The sequence below is a fragment of the Suillus fuscotomentosus genome, assembly GCF_016647785.1.
Source record: "Suillus fuscotomentosus strain FC203 chromosome Unknown F5891scaffold_42, whole genome shotgun sequence".
In the NCBI taxonomy this organism is placed as follows: domain Eukaryota; kingdom Fungi; phylum Basidiomycota; class Agaricomycetes; order Boletales; family Suillaceae; genus Suillus; species Suillus fuscotomentosus.
The window spans coordinates 492595-507985 of NW_024539554.1; the positions used below are offsets into that span (position 1 = coordinate 492595).

General features: G+C 47.1%; 5 protein-coding genes across 5 annotated transcripts; 1 reads left to right on the plus strand and 4 right to left on the minus strand.

Moving 5' to 3' along the window:
* Window positions 1-1055: 1055 nt before the first annotated feature.
* Window positions 1056-2577, minus strand: F5891DRAFT_1165197 (glycoside hydrolase family 43 protein). Its single transcript, XM_041365385.1, has 3 exons — window positions 2039-2577; window positions 1614-1983; window positions 1056-1555 (listed from the first exon to the last, which is right to left on the minus strand). Exons 1-3 carry the CDS (start codon window positions 2355-2357, stop codon window positions 1288-1290), a joined length of 957 nt encoding a protein of 318 aa, XP_041223668.1. The 5' UTR covers window positions 2358-2577; the 3' UTR covers window positions 1056-1287.
* Window positions 2490-4445, minus strand: F5891DRAFT_1240640 (U3 small nucleolar RNA-associated protein 6-domain-containing protein; the record flags this gene model as incomplete). Its single annotated transcript, XM_041369716.1, has 7 exons — window positions 2490-2990; window positions 3045-3406; window positions 3455-3834; window positions 3885-4056; window positions 4124-4268; window positions 4321-4368; window positions 4416-4445. 7 exons carry the CDS (start codon window positions 4443-4445, stop codon window positions 2880-2882), a joined length of 1248 nt encoding a protein of 415 aa, XP_041223669.1. The 3' UTR covers window positions 2490-2879.
* A 136-nt stretch (window positions 4446-4581) lies between these two features.
* Window positions 4582-7179, minus strand: F5891DRAFT_503098 (uncharacterized protein). Its single transcript, XM_041372055.1, has 5 exons — window positions 6356-7179; window positions 5729-6302; window positions 5625-5666; window positions 5457-5576; window positions 4582-5402 (listed from the first exon to the last, which is right to left on the minus strand). The coding sequence occupies exons 1-5, from the start codon at window positions 7123-7125 to the stop codon at window positions 4743-4745; spliced, it is 2166 nt and encodes a 721-aa protein (XP_041223670.1). The 5' UTR covers window positions 7126-7179; the 3' UTR covers window positions 4582-4742.
* Window positions 7180-12038: 4859 nt separating this feature from the next.
* F5891DRAFT_982263 (uncharacterized protein) lies at window positions 12039-12939 on the plus strand (the record flags this gene model as incomplete). The annotated part of the gene is made up of 5 exons (XM_041377205.1): window positions 12039-12117; window positions 12339-12377; window positions 12409-12543; window positions 12610-12654; window positions 12821-12939. 5 exons carry the CDS (start codon window positions 12039-12041, stop codon window positions 12937-12939), a joined length of 417 nt encoding a protein of 138 aa, XP_041223671.1.
* A 759-nt stretch (window positions 12940-13698) lies between these two features.
* F5891DRAFT_956305 (uncharacterized protein) lies at window positions 13699-15256 on the minus strand (the record flags this gene model as incomplete). The annotated part of the gene is made up of 8 exons (XM_041375399.1): window positions 13699-13819; window positions 13868-14022; window positions 14139-14267; window positions 14321-14459; window positions 14509-14699; window positions 14753-14861; window positions 14909-15037; window positions 15093-15256. The coding sequence occupies 8 exons, from the start codon at window positions 15254-15256 to the stop codon at window positions 13699-13701; spliced, it is 1137 nt and encodes a 378-aa protein (XP_041223672.1).
* Between the last annotated feature and the right edge of the window lie 135 nt (window positions 15257-15391).

The following is a 15391-nucleotide window of genomic DNA, read 5'->3' on the forward strand; positions in this document are numbered from 1 at the left end:
AGGAACGGAGCTGCCTTGAATGGGTAGATAGTCTCGCGCGATGCATGCGAGTGTAGGGTATTGCAGCGAGTGAAGCTATTAAGTAGATTTAGTAGCGAAAAAACAAGTCAAAAAGAAAACTTACCCCCCACCAGGCCACAATGTCATCAGTCTCCTCTAGTGGCGAAGACAAGTACATGTTGAGCTCTTGACGAGGATTTGAGACGTGCGAATGGAGCATCGAGCTCCTGCAGTAAGTGGCACTGGTTTGTGTCCAGTCTGCAGTAGCACAGAGAAGGTGTCTGTGGGTGGCTGGGCAGAGGAGGATGGAGCGGAAATGGGGACAGCATCATCAGGATCGTTGTAAAAAACGATGTCTTTGGCATCCTTTAGAGACCTGTCTGGGTTGAGAGCACACTGTGCTTCAGGTTCAGACATTGTACCGGTAGTCAAAAGATATCACTCACCTTGCTCCCCTTTATATGTGAATACCCAATCTCCTACTAACTCATAGTATGCATTGAAGGATCCTAAGAAATATAATATGTCAGTCAGTTTATTGCGCTTGATTTGACGGAAAAGTCATACCTTGAGCTTGATTGAACAGGTAGGCGTATCGGACAGCAGGGTGTGCGGGATGCGAAACTCCGGACAGGATAAGTCAAAAAAAGTCTTGAGAATGCCAAAGGTCAAAGTGACCATGGCGAATCTTGAGGATCGAGAAGTCAAAATGACCATAAGCGTGTGATTGAGCCTTGAAGGTGTTGCAAGGAAGATTCGGTTCGGGGTTCGGAACGGTTCGGGAAGGTCCGAACCTATAGATGAACCGCACAGGAGTTAGCGGACCACGAACCTCATTCCGGTTCGGTCCGTGCAAAATGCTGGACCATGGACCGAACCAAGGACGAACCTGACCAATGGTCAGGTTCGAACCACGGTTCGGAACTGGACCACGGCAGCACTACTTACGTGGGAACGATGTATGTGCATGCCGAACAACCAAGTTGGACAATTGTTCTGTGTTCGACGTACCGAGTCCCGACTGGTCCTTCTCACGAGAATGTCTTGACTAAGGTCATAATTCAACGTATATAATTAAGGCAAAATGACAATGCTCAAAATAATTGGCATAAGTAAGCTAACACCGGTGCAAAACCATGCGTATTGTATGTATGTGATGCATTGATAGTTACTCAGTCCAGGTTAGTGATTTTTCTACCTGAGGCGTCTGGTACAATCAGTCATCTCAAGAAGCAGTTCGAGTCATAAGGATAGTCAATTGTGTATAAAAGTCATGATGTGGTTTTATCATGTGCTCACAATAGTCCCATTCCACGTCGCCGTCGCCGTATACATATAACGAGTCAACGGATTTGTGTTTACGGTTGCATGAAACACCATAAACTCACCATCAAGGCGTGGTGTCGCACCGCCAGGTGCTGTGAGGCCATCGTCATCAGTTATCAGCAACGGCGATGAAGCCTTGGTGTATGGGCCGGAAATGGATGGTGCAGTTGCGTATGAGATGTCATAAAGATCGGTGTTGTAGCAATTCGAGGAGAAGAAAAGCACGTAACTATGATTTCTGTGGTCAGTCCCGGATCCAAGTACATGTTCAAGTTATATCGACTTACGTTCCATTATGCAAGATAAGCGCTGGAGCTTCGATGAGGGGTCCATCGGATTGCCCTCTATCCAAAATCTGGACCGGTTCCCCAGTAGGCGTGACACCATCAGCCTCCATTTCCTGAAGCATGATAGGAGTAGAATATTCTCCGTTGGCATTCCCGCAAGGTCCACCTCCTCCAAGACTGCTCCCATCCACCTTGTACACAATGTAGCGTGTACCGTTGGTATCCTGAAACCCTGCGGGGTCAATGGCACCACCGCCTGAAGTTTGACAGGCAATTGGGTGAGACTCGGGAGTGTACGGTCCGACAGGGGTGACGGAAGTAGCAGCTGCTACGCAATGAGTACTGTGTGAGGTCGACCATGCCGCATAGTCTGCAGGCCATACCTTAGTACAATATCATCTGAGGTGTATAAGATCGAGACCTACACATCACAAAAGTTCCATCCCCTCTGTCAATGACATCAGGTGCCCAAGTACTGTTTGCAGTTGCCCAAGACCCTACATTCGGGAGTGCATCAACACCAGACTGCAATTCCCAAGTTACACCACCATCAGTTGACGTTGCAACCTGAATGTTGATGTTGCCGGAGTTAGTTGCAAATGCATAAGTACCCCCACTAGTAACAAGGATAGCAGGATCAGGAAAGTTGGCAGAGATGACAGGACCATTGACTATAGCCCAAGTCAAAGGGAGGGCGGCCAAAGATATTAGGGCGAAAAAGATCCTACTTCGGAAGCTTGGCATTACTGAGGGGGCAGAGGAAAGCTATTCCACGGAAGTCTGGTGTTGCCTTGGTAAAAAGAGGACTTAAAACGGGTTCACAGGCATCTGGCAGTGCATCCAGCACCGTTGAAATGAGATTGCATCAAGCAGGGTGAGGTCGTTGGGAAGTAAATATCTTCGGCGATGACTTCTGATCACCTTTCCTGTGTCAGTTTCTTGATCTCGAGGCAAATCCAGTGCTTGTCCGCCGCAGGAGCAGAATGAAGGTTTTATCACCGAGGACATGTCTGCTGTTATAAGTTCATGACATATATGGATGTGCGTACGCAGTACTATGTAACATGAATTACCAAGCGCGCATCTCGCCACGAGCAAGGTGGCAGAGAGAGCTAGCCAAACGAATACCAAAGGTGATCACTTTCGTTGGGTGGATCCTACGCTTTCCATAGTCTCCCTGTCTGGCCCATACTCTCCACGAATCTGGTCCCATTTGGACCACGGGGCATCATAGTGATTTTATGTTGCGGTATAGCTACATGCAAACTAGAGAGCCTTCTTGGAAGGCAATGTTAGTTGGACGTATGCAGCCTGCAACGAAGGCGGCGCGTTCGGCTGTCGGGCAAGTTTCCGGAGGGAAGCTACAAGATATGCACGCTAGTTTTGTTGGATAAGCCGAAATCCACGAGAGCTACACCACATTAGACTCACTAAATTCGGATCCAGCGTGGGCAACTTGCACCACTGCTCTACAAATTCGACATAGACATCAGCCATCCCAGAGGCGTTTGTGCTCCCGGCGCCAACAGCCAAGGAGAAAGACTCATTTGCGGCTTGGAGGGCATCGACGAATTCTTCACTTTCGGCCATGACAAAATCATCACTATTCTCTTGAGATGTAAGTTCTCGAAGTTTTCTTGTCGCCAGCATTTTCACCGCATGAGGGTCGCCTTGTAGTGTGTCTTTAAGAACATTGTATAGATGATCGAGAAGGGCCGTGCGAAGACGCTCTTGGCTGGGATACGAACGAATTAGGACCTCGAGAGCTGTAAATAAATTTATACTAGGCAGAGCTGTGGTCCAAATCAATATGAATCCTTATAGAGGAATGACAAACAGACCTTTTGCAGCGCTCAAAATCACGGACTTGACGATAGCACCATCCATAATGGCTTGCCGTGCCCTCTCGCCTTCGTCACCTCCCTTCTCAGCTGCTATCTCTTCTGGGGTCAATGTCGCCATATCTTCCGCAGCAGTTGTCTCTGCCTCAACAATAGGGTGACCTTCCTCATGAATTCCCAGCACAGTCCACCTTCGTTTCATCCCCTCAACGAAACTCAATTCCATTCGCACGTACTCTCTCCACATATCGATGCTGTCTGCATTGAGTCGAAGACCACGCTGGAGGAGGGCGCGTGCCGCGGAGGGGGACATGTGGTTAAGTTCGTGAGAGGCGGCGATGATGTATAATGCAGGGGTTCTTGGATGGAGCTGGAGGGCCCTATATGCACGGTAAAAAAACAGACTGACCAAATTTTAAACTGGACGCACCTGGCTGTTATGCGCCCTACTAGTGAACGAGCCCCCTCACGTTTTGCGACCTGGATATACTGTATCCACAATCCTACGTCCGACTTGAATTTCTTGAGCGCACGTTCAAATATCTGGAATTGTCTGCGAACAAGAGCATAATCAGATATTGACGGTGCAGTCTTTTCCAGTTCTGAGAAAAAACCATAGAACAGTCAGCGAGTCGGAAACTTTGAGATATGGATGTACTTAGCACGTACTCAGTCTCTCCACGCGCTTCCGCCTCAGCTGCTCCAGATTCATCTCATACGCCGCGTATCGCAGGAAGTCACCCTTTTTTGGGATGCGGCGGACAAGCGCGGTTTCGAACTGTGTACGTTTTTTCACAATCTGCTTAACCTCAGACTAGAAGCAGAGTTAGATAGGACTAGAGGGATATAGTATGAGACCCACGCACTTGGTTGAACAAACTTTTTTGCACGAGATCCTTGAGCTCTGCGAGCATCTAGGTTCCATTAAGTCAAAAATCAAGCCTTTGAAGGGGTAACGAACCTGCTCCTGCTGAAATTGTACCCTCTCCATCCTTAATGTATGGATGGCAGTCTCCTGATGAAGCTATCAATGCAAATTCGATAGTAAGAAATTGAATGGAGAATATGCGTTCGTACCCGAAATGATCAAGATAATTTTGTTCAAATAAATTAGCTATTACCGGAAGTGACTTATCAGAACAATATTATTTAATAGCCCCTAATATACATCCTTCTAATTTAACATCGTCGGACACAATGTTACTATGTAGTGCTCTTCAAACTTCATTTAAAATATAGGTAACAGTACATCTTTCTTGCTGAATTTTGCATCCCAGCCAACAGCCGATTACCCTTTGTTCCATACTCGTCCAGGAAGGCTCCACACCCCTCCTCGCCTGACAGCATCTGACATGTATCCTGTCTCAACACCTGGAGAGGCTTCAACCCAAACACCATTTTCCCCATGTCCTTCGCCCGACGTGATCCGTATTTCGACCAGCCCGTTCCTAGACACAGGCCTCGGAGAGGTGAGCACGATCATCGGGGGAGGGCATGTTTCAGGACCATGTGACTGCTGCATGGTATCAGTGGGGGTTGAAATATCCATGCCGAGATCCATGTCCATACTCCCACCCATGCTCATGCTCAGCCCTGGGATATCCATCTCCATCTCCAAGTCGCTCGGACCGAACAAGCTTGCACCACTGCTGGAGCCTGCGCTTGCAGGAGGACCCATGCCAAGCCCGCTGTGTTGTGATGTAAATGGATCAACTGGTTGGGACAATGCAGACAAAGCACTGGAGGGGAGATAGACGTTCACTGGAATAGATTGTGGCGCAACTGTTCCTGCGAGGACCGAGGCGAGCAGAGTAGTTGATGCTGCGTCTTCTGGTGGCATTCCTTGTTCTGCATTTGACGGTCGATGGGATGATTTCAGCACTGGAGTTTCAGGCGACCATTGAAGTATGCTCAGTGATTCGTTGAGCCAGCATTGTCCTCTAACAACCTGGAAGAATATGCTATAAGCATAACTTAACAGTTTGGTCAAGATGAAACTTGCCTCTAATACTCGCGAGACTTGTTTAACGCTCCTCACCGGGACTCTCTGGAGGAGAAAGCCTGGTTCCGGAGGTGCTAGAAGGCGAAGGTGTAGCGGTGGATGGATGTCATTCGGTGACTTCTAGATCAATGGTCAGTGTGTGTTTGTACCTGGACGTGTTCCACACACATAAGTTGCAGTGTAGTATTCTGCTGATGAATTGTTATTGACCTAGACCAGGTACAGGTATCAGCACATGCATATGCCTATAACTGTAGAGAGAAGTGACTGACCAATAAGTCAACCCAGCTTCTACCAGTTCCTCCGCTTCCATTTGTCTGTGAAGACGCCACGCCAAATTCTCCAAAGTTCATATTGCTCATATTACCTAGACTTGACATTGAGCCCATACTAGACATGTTCCCCATTGAGATCATGTCGATGGGTCGGGACTCAACGATTCCTTGAATTACACGCATACGACTCTGGCACATCACCACGCCATTCTGTGGTAGCTTAGTGGTGAAGTCGAGTACCCACATCTGGGAGGGGGCAGCCAGAAGCATGTGATCTCCAGGGACATCGCTCGAGTCCATCTTGGACTTTGCTACTTCAGTGCAAGGGACCAATTTTAGCGTAGCGATGGTGACATCTTCTAGAGTATCAAGCATCGATGTCTTGAGATGTGCTATAGGGATGTCAATGTTCCACATTGACGATTGTTTGGATGGCGGAGAGCTGCGAAGGAGCTGAAGGTACCCACGGGGCGAAAGCCAGACTATGAATGATAGCGAAGGAGCAACGAGATAGGGCAACGGAAGGGCATGTTGTGTCAAGAATTTATCAAGATCTTCCATCTGTGGTGAACTGTGAATATCACGCATTAGTATAGAACAAGGACGACGACAGAACAAACGTACACAACCTGCTTTCTGATGTGATCCGAAACCACAGTTGGCTCCATGAACCAACGAAGTCCTTTCTCGTTCTCGGCAGCCGCAAGCCCGTCGAGCATCATGAGATATCGCAAGTGTTCTTGTATTGCACGGCTACGGCGTGCAGCTTCAATCGCAGGATCCTCTCTCGAATGTCCGACGGCCGAATCTATGCCAGCAGCCCGTCTCGCTGCATTGATCCAGCGGGTCACTTCCTGCGCGAGAAAGGCGTCTAGCTCTGGTGCTGCCGATGTGTTCCCGTTACCATTTGCATTATTAGCGAAGGACGTCTTGACAGCGACATGGTCGTTGATATCAATATCAAGTACAAGTACTTTTCCTGCGAGAACAGTCGTCGACCCATCTACGAAAACTTCCATGCCAAGATTACGGCCCCATTCCGCGATCTTTGCAGGATGTGGAGGACTTGCGTCCGGATAAATTGCTCTGTTGTCTCCTCGTAGTAGAGACGATAGTGAAACAGAGGCAGCAGTTGACTGATTGATTGAAGATGTCAAAGCTGTGTGCTCCTTCATGAGGGCAACGAGTTTGGTGGCGTTTTCACCAAGGGGTAGGTCATTAAGCTGGTTCAGCGCATGATTTAGGCGGTTAGTTGTATTGATGACTGCACCAAGTTGCGCAGTTACTGTAATATATTCAGTGCTGAGAGGATGGACAGACTCGGTCGCTTGGACAGGCAGCACGGACTGCGCGAGCACATCGTGCACGGCGGTCAACAAAGATGGATGGGACATGCAGCTTCTTGAATTTGAACTTCATCTGGTTAGAAGAAGAGAGCGGAAGTTACCGATCAACGTGAAACTTGGTAACAAGCTTCCAACCTAATTTTCTGAATTGGCGGACGGTAAAGAACTGCAATCGATCACACTAGTGGGTCTGCGTCCATGGAGGACCCAAACTCTTGAGGTTGAAACATATGTGAGCATCCCTGTGGCCCGACAGGGTGGCATAGCACTACTGATTTTGTGCAGGGCTTGCCTTGACTGGGTACGCGACTACTTGCAGTATCCTTATTATATATGTGCTCGTTCCCCCACCATCCCAGGCTCATTTCGTCCTTCCGTAGCCACTTCAAGAATATCATCAGTTTCCCAACCTCACTGACAAATCCTTTCTTCTCGAACTTTACCACAGTGGACACTACATTCGCTCTCTCTGCTACCCCCAGTCCCCCCTTGTTCCATGACATCGTACTGCCCGCCTATGTCGATGTATGGATGGCTCAAGAGGACAAAAAATTGCATCGGTTCCATCTGTGTGCAGTAACGCCTCGGGATCGCAAGGGTGGAAGAAGGCAGGGCGGTGTCCACATCCGATAGGAAGTAGCATCTTCCACAATAGATTTAATCACACGTAAGTATGACTTGAGTAATGAGCTTTGAGACCTCCATGTCTCTCTCCGTGCCAGCAATGAACTTGACTAACAACCCTTCCCGAAAGACATCGAAGACGACACCGTTCGTCTGGCTGCCAGCTGCTGTGCCATCCAAGGAACCTTTGGTTTTACCCTGTTTCAGCACACATTTCAGGACTCACAAGTCCATACCTCATTAAATAGTATGTGCATGGGCTCATACCATGAGTATCCTTTCCTTTCACGAAACTCGAGTTCACCCCGACGTACTCTTGTACCGATACTGGGCCAACATCTACCAAGGTGACACTCTCACCTTCCCACGACACACTTCCAATGGATTCGCGGCGTCTTTCAGCGTTGTGGGTGATACGAATTTTTTCATCGTGTATCGCCTCAAGGATAGATTCCTAAGTCGCGACGAGACAATTGACCAGTTCTGGTAGCTGTGCGAGATCGATTACGACCACCTTCAACTTCCGGATGGCTTAGAGGCAAAGATGGTTGATCTGCATCCCGGAGACCTCTTGTACACTTCCGCGAAATCTTTGTTTGTGCTTCAACTAACCTAACACAGATTCATGCCACCTGACCAGTTCTATGCACGATATGCCGGGCTGCTGACGTATGAGACACCATCCACCCCTCGGATTGGTCTCTTTTCCTGGACAGTGACCGCGGTAAAATGTACGCGGGGCGGGAGCGCAAAGTTACTTTTGTAACCTTGCACCGGACCTACATATCCTTCAGTAAGTTGCTTTGTGCTCTATCTACCCTAGGCTTCAATGATTTCCTCACAAGTAGAGACCCATCATTGCCCCACTGGTCCTGGTTTTTATGATGCTCGACCCAGCTTCCTACGTTTCGCAGTGGCGTGATAGTGTCCAGTAAGAGGCAGGAGATGGATGACACAGTCGACATGGTGTGTGGTGGTGAGTTTGAGTCCAAGGACTGCATCGGTTTCTTTCGAAGGAGTGTCAAAAACGTAAGTCGGCGCTCTATTAACCCTTTGGATTTGTGGCTTCGACATCATCTACCGACATCAGCGACAAGAGAGCATATGCATTCTCACTCCCACTATTCAATGAAGTTGACACAGAAGTATATTTCTTTATCATACTGTCCAACTATGCGCCCCTCATCATCTCTTAGGCGTCTCTGAGAAAATTGAGCTCGCGCTCTTTCACGGCAGTGCTACGAAAGAAGGCCTTTAAGGCTGAGTTTGTCAGACTAGCCTGCGATGCTCAAACCTGCTGAGTACACAATTGAGGCATAACTAAAATAAATATGACGGATCCTCGACCAAATATCTCCTCCATGCAGAACACTCGACAACCATTTCCTACACAGTACTGCTAGTTGGTACATATACGCGCTCCTGGAAGACGATTGAATTCATGCTAGTTTCTGCATCGGATTCGGCCACGAGTTTAGCGTGATATTGTCGAACGCTAAGGATGAGGCGTGGTCCCAGCACAAACATCTGCACGAAAAATAAAATTTCACAAGCACCACCGAGTATCTCAATTCCAACGTAATTCGAATTCTACAGAAATGATGAGCAGTGGTTACATGTAGATATGTTGGCGCACCTTGACCTCTGGAGAGATATTAACAAGCTGGAGGCAAGAAACGCCGGCAACGCTAGCACATGCAGAACTTGAGCAGAAAACGATAAGCACATTCGCATTACAAGCTCACCTTGCAAAATAAAGCACGTGGGATTCCATGAGCACTCTGAAACAATCCCCGATGGTCGATCCCGTCCATGGGCCGAGTCGTCGCAGGTCACGGAAGTGCTTTGCAGCGATCCAGACTGAAAGACACAGTGCGAGGACCTCCCAAACAGTGCTGAGCATCCAGATCATTGATGTAAGAAATTGGGTATCCCTCCCCAATCTGGCATCGCACATATGAATGCCAGAGAGTATCAATTCCTCTGGTATTAGTCCAATGAGCTGTGTTCTTCAATTCAACAACTAAAGCTTACCGGATACAACATCATACTTGAGTCCTATGATCGTGATTATTCCGCAGGCGATGTTTACAGCTAGGAAGATGGTAACAAGGAAGATAAGCATCCTCTTAGATCTCTGATACATGGCATGCAACCGAGCAATCATGATGACTTGAATCATATTCAAGTTTCAGTCGAGTCAATATCACTGAGGTATCGCAGCTGGGCAACTCACCGCCCAACATGGCAGCTACGACCACATTTGTCCCATTTATTGCATAGTATATGATTTTGCCTGAAACACCTGATTAGCGGTCACCCTCGTACTAGGATAAAACACCCCGACTCACACCTGTTGAGTGATTATGTGGAGCCAAGTCCAATGGTCAAATCGCACTCACCCCTACAAATGAATGTATTCATTGGATAGGAATGAAATGATTGGGGAATACTCACTGCATCTGTCAACGAGACGATTGTAATATTTCCTGTGTGCCGCCGGTTAGAAGATTGAATACGGTGCATATGAGACATACCCAGAATGATGGCACTGATGATGAGAGATGGGCTATCAGTACAGCAACTACTTTCTGGCGTCGATTAACATACACAGAATATAGTATTCCAACATAGCGTATCTAGAACATTTTGGAGTCAGCACAACTGCCAACTATGTCATGGTATAACATGAGGTACGAACGACTAGGTACAGCATAGTCATGAGAGACCAGCGTTGGGTCTGTCACAAATTCATTGTTCTTGTTCTGATATGGGACTCTGTGACTCACCCAAACCAGGTCTATCTATGACAGCATTGTTAGCAAGTTGAGTACTCCAGCGCCATAGCATCAAACTACCTCTTGTGCGAGTGTTAATACTGGAAATATCATGAGAATATGATACAGCAATTTCAGGACACTGTGGCGCTCACCCCAATCGTATACGACCATGAAGCCTGCGGCAACTGCGAAGCCAGAAGTCAATCACAAATCAAGACATAACCAACTGATATGGCGAACCCGTCCAATAGCTGAACAAAATACTGAAATTGATGAAGGGCCACCAAGTGGGATCATTTGATACTAGGGTCATATTGGAGGATGGGTGTGTATGACGATCTAGCGTTCATGCTAGATATACAAGCATTCAGCGCTTGTATCGCCAAAATTGGCATGATGGTGATTCGGACATTTGTCTATGCATCATGCTCAAGGGAGGCCCTTGCAATTGGCTGGTGACTGGAGTACACGTAGAATTTGATTTGCATTATCCGAATTGGAAATCGGCTTCTCACGCGGAACAAGGGCCATTCGAACGGCGGGTTGAACGTTCACATCTTCCAATATCCAGAACGTTCTCTAATCGGTACCCGGTCGATTACAATACCACTCTATAATCCTATCTTTGCGACGACCCGGCCTCATCAGATAATAGATTCAAATCTAAATGTAAGTATCATACGTTCTGAACGTTGGCTGGCATAGCTCCAACTCAATTTCCGATATGATAGTCCATTGCAGTAAGATCCGATTTAGAGACCTTTGGAGCGTCTTTTTTTTTTACAATGTCGACAGCAACGCCTCCTGCGCCTTCAATCTACAAATATTTACTTAGTTTCTGCACAATCAAACCCGGGTCCATTCTCTGCCACAATCAATCCTTGCGCAAAACAAGTTTACTTGGGACGATCATAATGGTCCCATAGTGTTGTCTTCATTGCGTTCTTCATTCACGCGTGCCTTGAGACTGGATATCGCCTCCACGTCTCTTATTCCTCATTCATCTATACGTTCAAACAGAAGGCGAGAGTCATTACGCTGCGGAGCCATTATGTGATCAGCTGTCTGAGCTCAGACACGCTACTTCTACTTTCTATTCCACTTGCTTTCCATTCGTTCGGTCCAGATAACTGATAATTCAGGCTCCATAGTTCCGAATAAACATTTTTCAACAGTCTTGCACGACTCAGCATGGGATGCTATGAGCGATCAGCTCCACTTGGAAAAGGCTTGGGACAATCATCAGTGAACTGGTGAACAAATTAGAATATCATATTAAGCTATATATAGATAACATTCGTCACAATCTACGTAAACGTGGAGGGGGTAGTTACACAGAAATGTTTGACCATATACAGGAACGATGATTCTTGAAGACAACCAGTCATGTTGTCCCATGCTTGAAGCACCATCTCCTACATGTACGTTCATAGCAAGCGAGGGTGAAACTGAAGCAGACAGAGTGAAATGCAGGTCCGGAAGCATCAAGGTACACATGAAGTCACCACCTACCGTTAGTGCGAGGTCTTTCTATCAAGCCAATATCAACAGACCATTATGCGAAATGTACAGGCTAGAACACTACCTTCTCCTTCTGGATTGCTGCAGTTGATGCTTGGCCTTATAATGAGAAAATGTGAGTTCGAGTTTGACAACTGCTTTGCTTGGTAGAAGACCGGTCATTTGACTCGTACACGGCAGACGGTTGCCTAGGCTGACTAAAAGTATCTACGGCGTGCTTCACGCGGAATCCTGCGACTAGTCCACATCAAACGTATCGTGAAAGCATTTTGTCAACGAGGTGCTTCCGGCACCACTTAGAAAAGATGCGTCAACATATGACGCATGAAGTTCTAGACCTTCTTGCTTGCGACATCCGATTTACACAGTCACGAGGTGTGTGAATCTTCGTAAGCTATTGGTCTAGACTGCTATATCAAGCAAGATATTGGCAGACTGCCGGATGGAACCACATATTGCCGTGTCGTTCAATCTTCCACGGAAAAGATCGTAAGCCGAGTGTTTTTCATCAAAAAACAATCTGCGAACTCAAACACAGGAGGTATGTTTTAAAAAACCATAAAAATAGAATACATATTAACACATCAAAATACGTGTCTACCGATAGGACAGTCCCCGAAGAAAATACCTAATTCGACTATATATCTTTCTCGTGCGTACCTTTCAATTCATTTGATATGCTACACTCTCTGAGCAACGATCGAGTGCATCACAGAAATGAGACATCACTCATGTCTCAGGTACTTTGCTACTTTGTTCTGAAAACATATTCAATGTGCTTCCCTGACGTTGATACTTACCTCACGGCATATATACAGCATTATCCCGTATCAAAGACACGGTAGATATCACGCCTCAATTTCAAGACTGTCATGGAATGGGTCTCATTCTATTCACAACGGAAAAATCTTTTACAAGGAAGTCTTGTAGCGACTGAGACGAAGGCGCACAGTTCTGGAATAGCCTTTGCAGAGCAATTTGGTTAGTTCTGGTCGGCCTTGACAGCGGCAAATAATGATAATAACGATTGTTCCTCTGTTCCACTGTCACTCTAGACACAATAAATCGGACATGCAGTAACAAACTGTCGCTTGGAGACTGAATGGGCAGGGTGATGGGGTTGTGAGGAGATGGCGATGTTTACGTAGTACTTTATTCAGCAAGTTATCCTCAGTCTTCGTTTACATAGTGCGATTTTGAACACGTTACAGATGTTCGTCACCAGGACAGGTTGTTTGCAGCATAGATTTTCTATTATCAACTATCCTATCCGCCCGAGCATGTTTTCATATACCAATGTCAGTTATGGTTCTGTTGCTTCCTCCATGCGTCCCTCATGACTGCGACTGTCAGCTGATAGTCGTCAGTCGCATACCACGCGTGGCTTCCTCTACCGGTGGTATTCTACTAGGACAATGTTCCAGGGCTAATGTCGCATGTATCCAAGATAATTTTGCTTGCCGCAGTCACCAACATAGTCATTTTACATACAATGTATCCCAATGACTTCGCAAGACCGGAAGATGTAGTCGATCTCGCAGTAATTGGCATGCTTATCATTATCGATGAATTCATTCCTGCTCGCAAAATCTTCAAGAAATATATATACCGCTAATTGCGATATCATTAATTATATTAAAAGCAATTATCGTAAATGTAGACTTGGATTATACGGAAAGGCAAACGAAGGCTTGTTTTAATCTGAGTCAAAGGCGGCATCCTCCATCGCCTTTCTCTGGTCGGCTAGAGCGGTGACGGACATTTTGGACACGACCTCTGGTGTTAGGTCCTCACGATGGTTTCGTCCAAAAATTTTCCTAGACGGCAGGGTTAGAGATGTAGTACGAGGCACAACAATACATTACCTGGTCCACCACTCGAGAAGTTGGGCCACTCTACGTTGTGCGACAGGGCCAGGGACATCCTCGAAGAAGTCTACGATGTTGTTCCAGAACATTTCGTAATCGAAGTCACCGTCGACGGTGCGCCAAGATGTGACGCCGGATAGAGCGAAACGAACCTGCGAAAGATTGTATGTTCAGATATCAATAGTGGGTAACCACTGGTACTCACCTGACAGACAACATACGCAATGGAACGAGGGGTAACCTTTCTCATGTTGATAATCGAGGCCACATACGTCTTGACCTTGGCCTGGTTTAATGCGCGCCTGGCGCGCCTGTTATTCTCGAGGATGTCGGCGCCATCACCATCACCGTCAGCTTCTCTTGCGGAAGACGGCAATGTAAACGTGGCTTTGAAAGCCTAGCACAATAAAAACTTTGAGATCTCCATGAGGACTAACACTGGCTACTGACCTGAACGAGTATCTTGGACTTGAAGAGGCCTTTCTCGAGGTTGCTACTGTCGAACGAGTAATTCTCATAGAGGAAGAGTGGCCAGGAGTTCTCCGATACGATGTACTCAGATGTACGGTCGCGAATACCGGCCTTCACACTTCTCAAGCGTCAACATCATATACTAGCCGACAGAGGTTGGTACTCACCGTGCATCACTCCAGTCCCATTCGGCGGGGCAGAGCAACTTTCCGCAAGTGTCATGTACGAAGCCGCGCGAGTGCTTGTCATCGGCCTTGAGTAGACAGGACGGACGGAAATCTTGATTGACCCAGGCAGCAATGAGGTCCTTGAGAGTGGACGTATCATCACCGCGGGCAGCATCAGCTCCTCTTTTGAGCTAGAAAATCATTAGGATCCAGCTCGATAAGCGTTTGAGGGGAGAGTACGCACCTTTTTCAGCATTTCTTCGGCGTCATCAATGTCGAGTTCTGCAAGTTGTTGGTGTAGCCAAGGCACAACCTGCGCGAGTGTGATGTAACCACGTTGCAAGCGATCTTGCCTGAAGAAGATAATTAAAATTGGTACGGAACAAAAACGACGACGTACTCTGTGGTATTGTCAACCGGTTGCTCTTCGTACCTGCGATCATTTTCGGCGATTAAGTCTTCTAAGCTGGTATAGAGAACAACCATGCGGCGAATCGCCCTGCCTTGAGAAACATAGTAGGTTGTCTTTCTTTGATAGTCAATGAGCAAGAGGAATGGAGCGAGTGACATGAGATATGACGAACCTCTGCTTGGTTCCTCTTTCTTGCCATATCATTTGCAGCTCCTCTTCTAATGCGGCAATGCGGCGCTTGGCCCTTGCCTCTGCAGAGGTAGGAACTGCCCCAGAGAGGTCTGGAAGGGCGAGGGTGTGTGTCTGATGGTGATGGTCAGGCTCTGGCTCAGACATAGCAGGAGTGAGGGCGAGGTGAAGTGTGAAATGAAGTGACGAAATAAAGAGTGACGAAGGGAAAATGAAGAGCGAAAATGAAAAGAGAGAAAGATGCAGCGTCAGAAAACTCACCTGGACCATTATATATATTGC

Coding starts and splice junctions, on each gene's coding strand:
- F5891DRAFT_1165197 (XM_041365385.1), bottom strand. CDS start 2,357: ATGCCAAGCTTCCGAAGTAGGATCTTTTTCGCCCTAATATCTTTGGCC. Junction 1,984..2,038: donor GGATGGAACTTTTGTGATGT/GTAGGTCTCGAT, acceptor TATGGCCTGCAG/ACTATGCGGCATGGTCGACC. Junction 1,556..1,613: donor CTTATCTTGCATAATGGAAC/GTAAGTCGATAT, acceptor CAGAAATCATAG/TTACGTGCTTTTCTTCTCCT.
- F5891DRAFT_503098 (XM_041372055.1), bottom strand. CDS start 7,125: ATGTCCCATCCATCTTTGTTGACCGCCGTGCACGATGTGCTCGCGCAG. Junction 5,667..5,728: donor GAAGCTGGGTTGACTTATTG/GTCAGTCACTTC, acceptor TACCTGGTCTAG/GTCAATAACAATTCATCAGC. Junction 5,403..5,456: donor AAGTCTCGCGAGTATTAGAG/GCAAGTTTCATC, acceptor ATATTCTTCCAG/GTTGTTAGAGGACAATGCTG.